At 40.6% G+C, this 13,004-nt stretch overlaps 2 protein-coding genes across 2 annotated transcripts; one reads left to right on the top strand and one right to left on the bottom strand.

The window, feature by feature from the left end:
• Window positions 1-481: 481 nt before the first annotated feature.
• LOC107187087 (calnexin) lies at window positions 482-5,168 on the bottom strand. The gene is made up of 9 exons (XM_015575092.1): window positions 4,791-5,168; window positions 4,450-4,525; window positions 4,121-4,373; window positions 3,755-4,050; window positions 3,027-3,686; window positions 2,803-2,943; window positions 2,077-2,199; window positions 1,192-1,473; window positions 482-1,105 (listed from the first exon to the last, which is right to left on the bottom strand). Exons 3-9 carry the CDS (start codon window positions 4,362-4,364, stop codon window positions 1,046-1,048), a joined length of 1,806 nt encoding a protein of 601 aa, XP_015430578.1. The 5' UTR covers window positions 4,365-4,373; window positions 4,450-4,525; window positions 4,791-5,168; the 3' UTR covers window positions 482-1,045.
• Window positions 5,169-6,862: 1,694 nt separating this feature from the next.
• LOC107187086 (B-box type zinc finger protein ncl-1-like) lies at window positions 6,863-12,851 on the top strand. The gene is made up of 10 exons (XM_015575091.1): window positions 6,863-6,878; window positions 7,875-8,700; window positions 8,864-9,195; window positions 9,263-9,467; window positions 9,540-10,032; window positions 10,728-10,895; window positions 10,996-11,246; window positions 11,356-11,713; window positions 11,842-12,074; window positions 12,315-12,851. Exons 2-10 carry the CDS (start codon window positions 8,020-8,022, stop codon window positions 12,417-12,419), a joined length of 2,826 nt encoding a protein of 941 aa, XP_015430577.1. The 5' UTR covers window positions 6,863-6,878; window positions 7,875-8,019; the 3' UTR covers window positions 12,420-12,851.
• The last annotated feature ends 153 nt before the right edge of the window (window positions 12,852-13,004 follow it).

Below are 13,004 nucleotides of genomic sequence, written 5' to 3' on the forward strand. Positions count from 1 at the left end.
TGATAGCAGGAAATCCTATACTTCACATGGTTTTTCTTCCTTTTTAAACGCTTTAGAACGAAATAATGAAAAAAAAAGATACGAGAAAGTAATTAAGAATAAAAACACAATTTTGTTTCAATCATTCGGTGCAAATTGTATTATAATAGAACTATTCTTGGAAGGGTATGCAAAATTTTTTTTTTAAATAAGACTTTATTTTATACTGCATTGTACAGTACTGCGGATGAAGTTCGAAACTTCTATTGCTTGCAATATTAAATTAAATAATTCTGAAACTGAACACGATTGATGTGAGGTGTCTTTTAGATTTTTTCTTTTAGCTTTCTATACTTTCAAAAATTCGAATTTTTCTCTGATTTGTCACAGAAGAAAATAGACTTTCTTAATGTATCCTTTTAATTACTCTCAAACAATTCCAAACTTAACAGTTATAAGTAATATATAACATAAATGCGGTACATAAAAATATTCCGTTCACATTGTACATTTTATTAACGTAATAGCAAAAGGAATGAAACATATTGTTTAAGAACGATTAATTACATCGAACGATACAAATGTCTGTGAAAACGATAATTGAATATTGTTAATGTAATTGTACGTGGTTCTTTTTTTCCATTTTTTCTTTTCGGTCTCACACAAGAAATCGTGAATAAATGTATTCTATTATTCACCTTCAATATACAATAACAAAAGTTACATTGCTACATATTATTAAGGCATAAATAGTTACACCGAACATCATTCGTTACAAACTGTGTTGTTTTCATTTTATGTGTCATCATTCATACGTAAAACATGCCGAACGTGTGAAAAGGCATTCGCCACAAAATACGATATAATTAGAAGAAAAAAAAATTGAATAGTTGAAACGAGCGCGCGTAATGTTTCGGGCAAACCAACTGGTTCCTAGTGATCGCGTTGCATTGTATTGGGACACTGAAAAAATCCTAACGTACACAAAATGGCAAGTGTGTTACGTGGAATGTGAAAGATTTGCATAAATATCCTTAGTTAATACGAATTTCACATCGTTTAAATTTTAATCTCTATTCTTTGGTTTTCTTCGTCGTGGTCCATCGCCACCCATCGCTAGCTTCTCCTGAAACGAGATTAGAACATCCGAATATAAAAACAATGAGGTTATGTGTACATCAATTGTGACATGTACAATACTTGGGTACTAACATTATCTTCACTTTCTATTATCTCCTCAGTTTCCTCGCTTTTATTAGCTTCTGCTTCTGCTTTGTCTGCGTCTACTTTATCTTCTACAGCTTCCTTTATTTCTGCTTTATCTGATTTCTCTATTTCTGCGTTATCTGCTTCTGCTTTCTCCATTTCTGCTTCTGCTTTCTCTATTTCTGCTTTATCTGCTTCTGCTGCCTCTGCTTTCTTGGTTTCTTCTATCTCGGCTTCTTCGTTTTCAACTAGAGGCTCCTTCTCTTCTTCCTTTAAGTCGTATTTGTCCTACAAAGTCAACTGATCAGTTCCACATTTCCTCTGTCATTGTACTTTTCATTACTCTCTTCTATTTCTAAGTATATGTACCCTCACGAGCAAATGCCTCTTCCGCTATGGGAAAAAGTGGCGTAGGAGAAGGACCTCCTACCACTTAGTTTCGAAAGTTCTGAAATTTATGCCAAATTAACATTTATTTCAGTACTAAAGTTAATTTACAAAGTGGTAGGAGGCCCTTACTCTTACGCAATGTTTTCCCCTAGCGGAAGCCGAGTTTGCTTGCAAGGGTACTTCCATCTATTTTCTAATCCAGTTAGATCGAGAATTTGTGACGCTACCCTTGTATACTTGGAGGTACTCTTTGTGAAATAGATATAATGTAGTCATAAAAAGGGACGGTAGCTAAAGTACTCGTGTTTCGGATACTAAAACGGATTGAATACAGAAATATGGGGTATCAGAAATGTTCGTTCTGGATGGTATCATCTATTCAAACTTTGTTTCAGTTCAATCTCCCATTTTGTGAACGCATTATATCGTTTCCACCGACTACAATTCTACCAATCGGCTATTTAAATACATAATGATTATGGGTTGATGATTTTTTTATACCTGAGAAGCAAAGCAGCAACAATATATAACTAGCATTATGGGTAAACCAGCAGCTATTAAATATACAGTCCATATCCAAGGATGTTCCGCTGTAAATGTGCCAATCTGACGCCACACGCTCCACTATATAAAATAATTACAAAAGTATAAATCCTGAATTTACAACTTACATAGGAATTCACCCTGTAACGATTTGCGTAGTGAAATTATCGGATGAAAAGTATTCCTACTTTACAAATAATATGTACACAATCTATGACGTAACCATTCTACTAATATGCCGATCTGTACAGGGTGTCCCAAAATAGCTTCGACTCTTGGAAATTAGGGGTTCCCGGGAGTCGAAGCTATTTTGGGACAACCTGTATAATTTAAATTAATATTAAATTGCTTAGCTGTTATACTATCGTTATGCTCTTGTACCGACACTCTAAAAAGCAAGAGAGTAAAATATCTGAATAACGACCGAATGTACCTCACGAGCTCGTTTCAGTAGGTACCAAACGTATATTACAACTGGTATCGCGCAATATATGATATACAGCGCCCACCAGCCCGGTTTATAATTCGTAGCTTTTAAAATGCGACCCCATAATGTCACCTGCATGGTACATTGTACACGTATCATATTTCATGAATGCATTTTTGTTTTCACCTAACCTTCATTAAATATCCTTCTCACGCGATGCATAAGAATGATTAAGTTGGAAGCAAAAGATTACTTACGCTTTCCTCCGCGATTCTGGCGCGACGTACTTCGAAAGTATCGTCGGCCCACTTCCTCGCTACGTCCTCGTTATCTGTTATCAGAATATTATCAAAGAGTATGTCCGTGGACATAGACCACAGTTCAAAACCGACTGCATACTGTAAAAATGCAAATTTTCCATATGTTAACACTCGTACCACGAGCTCCCAAGGTTTCTGTACCACGAAAGGAGAACACATACAATGGGCATCATTCGGAATGGATGCTCGTCGTTGAAGTAATTGGGGTTATGTATCAGCTTAGGCTTCCATTTCCCTTTGTAATCGGGATTGTTGATCAAGGGCGGGGACCATTTACCCTTGTACCGTGGGTTCTTCTTCATCTTCTGCTGGTACGGTCCACATCCTGGCGCGTCAGCACATTTTGGATTCGGTATGTCTGGGGGTTCCCATTCACCGTCCATCTCGACGTCCCAGTCTTCAGGCTTGACGGAGTCGGGATTAGGGATCACTGGTGGTTCATCTTCGAGCCATCCGTCAGGCATAACATCATCCTCGTCTACGATCTGTGCCGGGGCATCTTCGTCCCAGTCGTCCGGCTTAACAGCCGACAAATCTGGAATCCTTTCTCTGTCGTCCCAGTCGTCGGGCTGAACGTCCGAAGGATCTTCGATTTCCAATGGTGGATTAACAGGGGGACTGAAGTCGTCCAGCAGCGAGCCAGAATTCACAACCTTATTGTCCACTTTGATCTCAAAACTGTTGTCCGCTCGAATAATCAGGGTGTAAAGGTGAGGCTGTTTGTCCTTGAAGAAATCCTCCAGGCGTTCCCTCGGCTTTTTACAGTGTTTCTCCTCTATGGAACCGTTCAGAGGATTTTTGTGCCGGAATATAAAATGCAGCTGGAATAAGATCGAATAGGAATTAGCTTGCGAACGACTAAGGATGGAGCTTTTTCTGTTGTATATACCTGGTGTTCATTTCCACACTTGTCCGGCCCGAACATTATAGTGTAAGGAGTTTTATCGTGGAAAATCTTCAGATCCACATGTTCTGGGTCCAACGTGAGCAGCTTCAAGTAAGCTCCTCCGCATTCTTGGCCCTCTTGGAAATTCACTTCGTATTGCACTATTAGTGGATTGTCTTTGAAGTGAAAAGGTTTAGACAATTTGGTGGATACTGCTGCGTGTCTAGCTTTGCTTTTCAGCACTAATCCTAAGTCACCCTCCTGCGCGTGTATCTTGGGTTCTTCTATAGACCAAACCCCTTTAAAGATGACAAAGATTAAAAGTCTACAAGTACTACATTTAACGAATATATATAGTAAAGAGTATACCATCGTATTTAGCTATGTCCTCGTCTATAGAATCTTTCTTGGCTTCGGACAACACCCATGTATTCTTGAACTTTTCAAGATCGTCGAAGGTGTCCACTAGATACGCGAATCCAGACACCTCTGGAGTCTTGTACACTACTTCGGATACTACATCTTGGATGTCGTTATCGTTACTTTCATCAGCTCGGATAATACTACAGACTACATACAAATAAATAATTCCATTCGCTATGAGTCTGGCCATCTCATATTCCTGAAATCGGAAAAGAAAGAGTTCAAATTTCACAGGGTTTATGCAACCTATGATTAAAAGACCCTAACATACATACCTCAGGGAAAAAGTAGATCGGAAGTTATAGCCTTCTGGAGATTACTCACACGAAGATATGGCCGGTAACGTTATCTCTAAAACAAATATTTATACACTTAATTTTCGTGTTTCTACGACGGGGTCACCGGTGACCCCACGATAAGCATAATCACCGAACATGTTTATACAGCGATGAATCGAATATCGTCTTGAATGAATTCTTCTTATGGGGTCACGATCGACTTCGACGGGTCGTACACCGACAAGTTAAATATATCTTCCCTGAACTTTTATAGCAACACTTGGACGGGACACCTTGTACAGAACAGAACATTGTCCTCGATTAAATATCTTCCTTACCAAATCCTTCGGGAGTTCAGTCACGAAGCGTCGATTCCTGAATGAGTATCGGCCGACGAAAGAGTCGTGTCCCGTACGCGACGTGGCTTATTTATTCAATTAAGTAATAACAGTAATTGAATTACGCGTAAAGGGAATATCTCGGAGAGCGGCCCCGTGCGTTCGAAAAAGTGGCAACACCACCGGAAACGGGTCGCCCGACGGAAAAATAGTTTATAATTGAATTAATTGAATGATCCAAGAACTCCCAGAGGCCTTGATTGGTCCCTTCGGAACCGGTTTCCACTGTCGATCCCCTATCGAGTACGGTCCTCCTCCCTTCGAGCGAAAACGAAATTGACCGAGAGCCCCGACGAATTTTTTCCGTTCGTTTATACTGACGCGTGATATGCATGTGACACACCGTCTCCCCTGAACGTGTCGTACTCATAAAACGCCGTTGCCAGTGACTCCCAAACGGGGAATAATCGTGAGAAATTTTTCAGAACGACAGAAAAGGGTGAGACACGAAACGGCCGACGGGGAATCGTTATCGAGAGTATGTCAGTGAGCCATCGAATCTTTCGAAAGATCGTGTTCTGTTCCCAAGTGAATTGCCCGCAATTAAATTCTAAGGTATTCTGTCAATTAGAATTTGTTTGTTCGGATGAACAAAGACAGAAAAAGGATGTAGTCACGCTTTTTTAGCAACGTCCTCGGGAAAGAGGAATTTGTCACTGAGAACCACTGACTTAGGATATCGTGGCGACACCTTTATCTGATGTTAATGTTTCTGAATATATAGTATACATAATATCAGGATTAGGTATGAATTATAATTAAAAATCACATTTTTTTATGTCTTTTTATTTGTTGGAATAGTTTATGATAATATTCATTAGGTGTTGTGTTATGTTGTAAATCAGGAGTTTAGTCAGTTTATGGTTAGGCAAACATCGTGAGCCTTCTAGTGGACGAATCAGTGAACTAAGAATTGCCCCTGGAAATATGCAATCTTTTTATACATGCGTGTAAGAGGTGTTGCCAGGCCCTGGTTCGCGTATTCTGCCACCAGGTGGTAGGTTTAAGTTCATGAAAGAACGGAATAATCGATGTATACCTCGCGAGCAAATTCGGCATCCGCTAGGGGAGAAAGTGGTGTAACAAAAAGGGCTTCCAAATACCAAAATAAATGTTAAATTGAATGTTAATTTCACATAAATTTAAATAATTCCCGAGACCATTCTCTTAGCGGAATCCAAGTTTGCATGTCGTAAATAAAAATGGAAAATTGTTACTGCGTAATACTGTCGTGGATTATTGCAACAGATGTGTATCAAACGTTTCGAACAACTACTTAAACGTTTCAGAACTTTAAGCCTACACTACAAAGCAATTGTATAATTTCTGTTTATAGTTTCCAGATTTGTTGACGGACGACTGTAATCAAAAGTTTAATTGCGCAATAAATCTTTTCACATCTAACTATCCCTATATCTTTAGAGTCGTATATTCCGTTTGTGTCTTTTCACTTGAAATCGGAAGTTACACCATTTCCTTCCTATGGTGTCTGGTCTTCTTTCCATGCAATTACCATTAAGCTTTATCTACGTCAAACTTATCGTACAAATATTTCACGAAGACAATTAATTAAATAAAAGTTTATTTCTACAGTGCCTACAATTGATACTATTCTGTTTAAATTAATTAATTGAAAATTTCACGATTCGATACGTATAGTTGACGGCAACGGCCACCAGGTGTCGTCCAATCGGCTGCATCGACTCGCGGAGGTGAGTTACTGCAAGTCCCGTGCACGTTCTATAAGTGTACCATCATTGCATTAATTGTTTGTGCAGGGCTCCTGCATCGGGGTCAACTCTTCTCGGTTCGAATGATTTATTCCTCCGCTTTACATATGAGAAAGCCCGAAATATTGGCGGTCGAGGCTGCGATAACAATTGAAATTGAAACAATCGCCGTGTACAATCAGGAACGGGTCGGTGATAATCGTGTGATCGATAATAATGTTTGCTAGTACTACGGGCACGAAGCGAGCCGAAACGTTGGTCGTGTTCAAAACGAAGATTTAATAACGAGCCCCCACTGGTAAGCATAATACACGAGGTGAGCAGTCGATTTCATAACATAAATAAACCACGCGATGCAGCATCGTGACAGAAAGTAGAATTTTCCTTAGTTGCGTCGAACCGAACAGCTAAAGCCTGCCCAGAGACGAACGAAAACGGGTATAGCGTGGAGAAACCGAGAATATATCGGTAACTCTATTCGTAGCTGGACCATCGCGCGTTAATTCAATTTTTTTCAGCGCGCCCTCGCAACAGTTTCGAAACGTCCGTTATTTATTCGTCCCCGGATGGAGAATCTCCTTCCGGAAACGGAACCGTGACACAGTGTTTTGTTTTCATGGTCGCGATCAATGCTATTGGGGTTGTCCGGAAAATTGGTGCCGATTTTTAGGTAAATAAGTGAACTCCATATATTTTCAAGCAATTATTTCTTTATTCCAACAAGACACCCACATTCTGTTTTGTTTGCACATCTTTTAGGCAATTTGAAAACTCCTTATTACCAAAAACTGTCAGATTTGTTATCAGGAGACCGATTGAAATGGTTTCTTTTTCCACTTGTTCCAAGGAATCAAAGTTTTTTTGCCATTAAGGAAATCTTTTGAACCATTTGCAAACAGTTCTTTCTGATAGAGTATCTTGTTCACAAACATCACACACACCTTGTCTGTTATTTCACCGGCTGTTTTTGTTTCATTAAAAGGAAAGCATTAAGTGTGGGAAATGTACTCTATTTTCTTCCATCTTCAAAACAGTATAAGTCTTACAAAGTACTATGTACTAATAGCAACAAATCCTATATACTTTCAAAAGACACATGAAAATATAACCTTTCAGAATATACGCGAACTTCATATGTTTTCCTTGAGTTTCACTTGTTCCGATATATTGTAACACAACTTTCCGGACAAACCCAACGCAATGTCTTGTACTTTGCCCTGTGAGACCACAGGTTTTGTGAGATTTCTATTCTTTTTCTACATTTGTCTCACATTTTCCTTTTTTTCTCTTGTAGGTACCGTCCCGTTTCTCAGAGCAGACTGTTGAACGACGAGGTTTCAGTCTCACTTTATTCTCAATTTGTCGATCAACGGGGGGTAACTGTTTGGTAACAGGAGGAACGATCACTGCTGAGCAAAACAGACGGATAATCACATAGAATGGCATCGTCCATGGTGGCTGTTCCGTCTGGAACAGCTTCGGTCCCAGCTGGTACTGGTATCGGGCAGAGCGAAGAGGTGGAGAATGGAGATGTCTTTAGCGAGCGTAGCATAAATGCTGTTGCCAGCTGCAACGAGAGCTCCAGTCCCGGTGATGCTCTGGAGGAGATCAATTGCGGCAATGGCGAGAATGGAGATGAGGAGTGCGCCATATGCATGGGCAAGCTGTGCTCACCGAGAGTGCTCTCTTGTCTCCATGTGTTTTGCGAGGCTTGCCTGGACAAACTACTGATGGACGAGGCCGGTGATCCGAAGGTCAGCTCGGTCCTCGTCTGTCCGATCTGTCAGCAAGAAACTTCCATTAGCTCTAAGGGCGCCGCGTCGCTCACCTGCGACTACGTTCTGACTAATATACTCGACATGTCCGCGATCGAGAGCATGGCTGTGCTCTGTACCTCGTGCAAAGCCAAAGAGAGCGCGGTCGCACGATGCTCGGACTGTGCCAACTTCTTGTGCCCGAGCTGCAACTGCGCGCATCAGTTCATGCGATGCTTCGAGAGCCACAAGGTGGTCGCGTTCGAAGACATAAAGAAGTCCAACGAAGCTATACCGATACATAAACCTATTTTTTGCGAGTTTCATCCGGCTGAGAATATGAAGTTTTACTGTTACACTTGCCAGGTAATTTGTGCTTCTTTCTTATTTTGTGGAATACATTGATAATATGCATCTGAGCCCATACGTAGTATGGATAATGCCGGAATTTTGATCTGCATGAGCCTTAATGATTAAGAAATGTTTAGAAATATGATTTATTATTATGCATTTTTTTTTTTTTGGTTAGGAACCAATATGTAATGAATGTTTGCTTGTCGAGCATAAAGCTCCTGACCACCAGTACGAACGACTAGTAGACGCAGAACCACGGCAAAAAGAAGAATTAATCAAATTAGTGAACGAAAGTAAAGCGAGGATCGCTGATTGCGATCAGGTGTCCGCGCAGCTGGACAACGCGCTCAGAGAGCTTCAGACGCAACACGATCAGGCGAAAGATCTGATTATAGAAACGTTTCAGAGTTACAAGGCTGTGCTAGAGAAATGTCGTGACAACGCATTGGTCGAGCTCGAGAAGTTGCATTCCAACAGGGAGCTGGAAATAATGGATACATTTCACAGGTCAGGGGAATTAATATTCTTGTTTTCTTCTCGATACCACCGTATTTATTCACGTTCTCTTATACAGTGTCGAGAAGACCGTAGAGAAGATCGAGAACGCCTGCCGTTTCACCTCAAGACTTCTGGAACACGGTGACGCCGTGGAGATCCTTGCACTTCGTCGCATCGTCGGGACGCAGTTAATGAATCTGATAAAAAACACACCGAAGCCGAATGTCTCCTTCTCCATTGAATTTCAGACCGATTACAATCAGTTCGAAAAAGCGTTAAAGGTAACGGAAGAAATGTTTTGAAAGAAGGGATCGATTTAAAAGGACAGAATAATAAAACGGTTGGTATTGCAGGAGGTGTTCGGTAAATTTCACACAGAGAGCACGCCGACGGTAAAAAGCGAACCGATCACCACTGTGTCAGGCGTGACCACGAGCCAGCAGATCGTTCATACCTCGATGGGCTGTCCCCGTTCCATTAGCACAAGGTCTCCCATATCTCTTCCCGCGTCAGTGCAATCCTCGTTCGAAGGTGAACCCCCGTTCGTTATACCGCCCACGTCGAGTCCCCAGAATATACCACCTCCAGCGCCGCCCGTTTCCCTTCCGCCAGGTCCTATCCACGGCCTCACCAGTATTCAGGAGTACAATCTGCAGCAGCTGGCCAGTCTGGCGGAGAAGGTCGAGATGGTCGGAGACACAAATGTAGTTGGGCCCAGCTCAAATCCAAGCCCAACCCCGCCTTTCACTCTGGCAGATTTGTTTGCCGGCGATCTGAGCTCGACCAGCCACGCGATCAATAATCTACAGGCACTGGCGAAGTTGGGGAACTCGCTTGGCAATCAAGGTGAGGACATAAACGGGGGGTGACTGTAGGGAGAGAGGCAGTAAACCTAATGGGGCCATAAAAAGAAGGTCATTTTACGATTCTTACGTAGAAAATTCCAACTTTTTTGAAACTTTGCCGAGTTCTTCTTTTTTATTTATTAACCAATAAATTTACAGTTGCTTAAATCCTGTGGAAGTAACGAACGTATTACCTGTACATAGGTCTGACTTCACAATAAAGAAAGGAAAAAGGACTTGCTTGCACACTAACATAAAGATAAAAATGAAATATAGAATATAACAGTTATAAATAGATTGTGAATTTTTATGCAAAATGACATTTTTTAAAGTAATTTTTTAAGACAACAGCAAGATAGAAATTTCTTTCTTCTTTGGAATATAAAGTAGAAAACACATTGCTCCTGAGTTTTTTCTGTATTGTATTATATAAAGCCCCGCTGGCTATAAATGCATAAAATCCGCAGTCTAGTTATAAAAGATGTGGAAATGTAATATATAAATACACTAATCAGCGTAAAAATATTATGAAATAGGAATTACCTCACAGTTTATAACTATAAAATTACAAAACCATTTGTTAGAAAGTTTCCAAAAGAAACTCGTACTTTGCTGTATTTTGACTACCAAGTGGTCTGTGTAATTGCTGTTTACTGTAAAAGATAGATTAATATTCCGTTGCTCTTGTCTTTGCAGATCTGGGAAACGCGGCAATTAACGGTGGTAGCGGTTTGGTATTGGGCAGAGGTCCGTCACCAGCGATCGTAGACACGCCGAATTTAACTCTGGCTGCAAACAGTCTCTTAAATGGAGGATTCCAACCGTTGTCGTCCTCCAGTTCACCGATTTTGTCACAGGTTACTGGTAAGTGGACCTTAATCTTTTTTTTTTTTTTTTAATTTTTTGCTAATCTTATAAAAGGAACCATTCAACTTCATGTGAATGTTTTTGTGATTCTTCGTAGATGACTTGATGGGAGACTCGATACACAACATGCCAGGGGTAGGGCCAAACACTGTTGGCAACGTAACTGGTTCTGGATCCGGTAACTACGCCCATCCACGGTCGAACAACGCGAAATTAACGCCCATGCATATCCGATCTAAATTTGGGCAGTTAGGCCCCAGTAAAGGTCAATTCAGTTCACCCCATGGTTTCTGTTTAAGTGCCGACGAAGATATCATCGTCGCCGACACGAATAACCATAGAATTCAAGTATGCATCGAGTGTTATGCATTTATAAAAAATGGAAAGAAACAACTTTACTTGTTCGTTAAGAAAAAAAAAAAGAAAGAAACACTGATACATGATAAATTCGTTCCAGATATTCGATAAGACTGGCATTTTCAAATTCCAATTTGGTGTTCCTGGCAAGGAGGAGGGACAACTGTGGTATCCCAGGAAGGTCGCCGTAATGCGAAACAGCGGGAAATTCGTTGTCTGTGACCGCGGGAACGAGCGTTCCAGAATGCAGATATTCACGAAGAACGGTCACTTTATCAAAAAGATAGCGATTCGTTACATCGATATTGTAGCTGGCCTAGCTGTAACCAGCGAGGGTCACATATTGGCTGTTGATAGCGTGTCGCCGACGGTGTTCGTGATCAGCGACACGGGCGATCTATTGAGGTGGTTCGACTGCAGTGAATATATGAGGGAACCAAGTGATATTGCTATTAGTGGTAAGGGATGGTTCAATTAACACGTTCGTAAGACTGTTAAAAAGACGTAAAAAATGGAGATAAGATGTGAACTTTCACGAATACCCACGATGGTAGTTCTAACGCTGATCCCCTAACCTAACTTTCAGGTAAAGAATATTTTGTGTGCGACTTCAAGGGGCACTGTGTGGTGGTGTTCAACGAAGAAGGCAAGTTTTTGCGTCGCATTGGCTGTGACAATGTAACTAACTTCCCGAACGGGATAGATATTAGCGATGCAGGAGACATATTGATAGGAGACTCACACGGTAATCGTTTTCACGTGGCTGTTTTCTCAAGAGACGGTTCGCTGATTTCTGAGTTTGAATGTCCATACGTCAAGGTAAGCCTTTTTTTTTTTTATATAAAATTAGATGGGGATGAGTTATTTAAATACTGTTACAAAATTTTTGTGTAAAATTAATATCGCGGTATAATTTTAAATAAGACAAACAGCCTCTACTAACTAAATGCATACATTTCCGACGATATATGACTTAAAAAACGAAATCAAGTCTGTTTGGCTACATATGGCTTGTTTCACTGTGGCAGTCAACGTGTTAATCGTTGAATATCTCCGCAGGTGTCTCGATGTTGCGGCTTGAAAATAACATCCGAGGGATACATCGTGACGCTGGCCAAGAACAATCATCACGTCCTCGTGTTGAACACTCTTTACATATCATGAAGCGAGGAGGCAGACCAAACAAGCATGTCGGAATTATCTCCCGCGAGCGGAACTTCCTTGTGAGAAAACAAAAACAATATCGCTCTACTCTCAACGAAGGACAAATCGACAGGAAAGAGAAAAAAATAGGGAAAAAAATGGAAGAAGAAGAAACGCCATAATTGGCGATCACCGCGAAGTTCTTTTGAGATTTGGGCCTATCGAAGCAATAGAAAAACAAGTGCAGCATGCAGCTTTAATAGTCTGTAACAACAAGAGAAAAAGGAACAAAAACCTTTTAAAAAAAAAGAACATACACACACACACACAGAAGTTTAATGCGTCCCTGTTTTATGAAAGTAACACAACAACGTCGAAACGATGAACAATGGTGTGAACGTACGTCTCCGACCAACAAAAGTGAGAAGAACAAACAAACAAACAAAAAAAAAAGCGAAAAACAGAAAAACAGTATAAATAGTGATTTAGCGAGTTGCATTTGGTAAACTGCCAAGGTAAATTTAAAACGCGAAGAGAAAAAAAAGAAGGTGAGGAAGAGACGAGGATTTTGGGGGGGCCGCCTCGGAGGATATATATATATATATA

Source organism: Dufourea novaeangliae, unplaced genomic scaffold (assembly GCF_001272555.1).
Source record: "Dufourea novaeangliae isolate 0120121106 unplaced genomic scaffold, ASM127255v1 scaffold96, whole genome shotgun sequence".
NCBI classification, from domain to species: Eukaryota; Metazoa; Arthropoda; class Insecta; order Hymenoptera; family Halictidae; genus Dufourea; species Dufourea novaeangliae.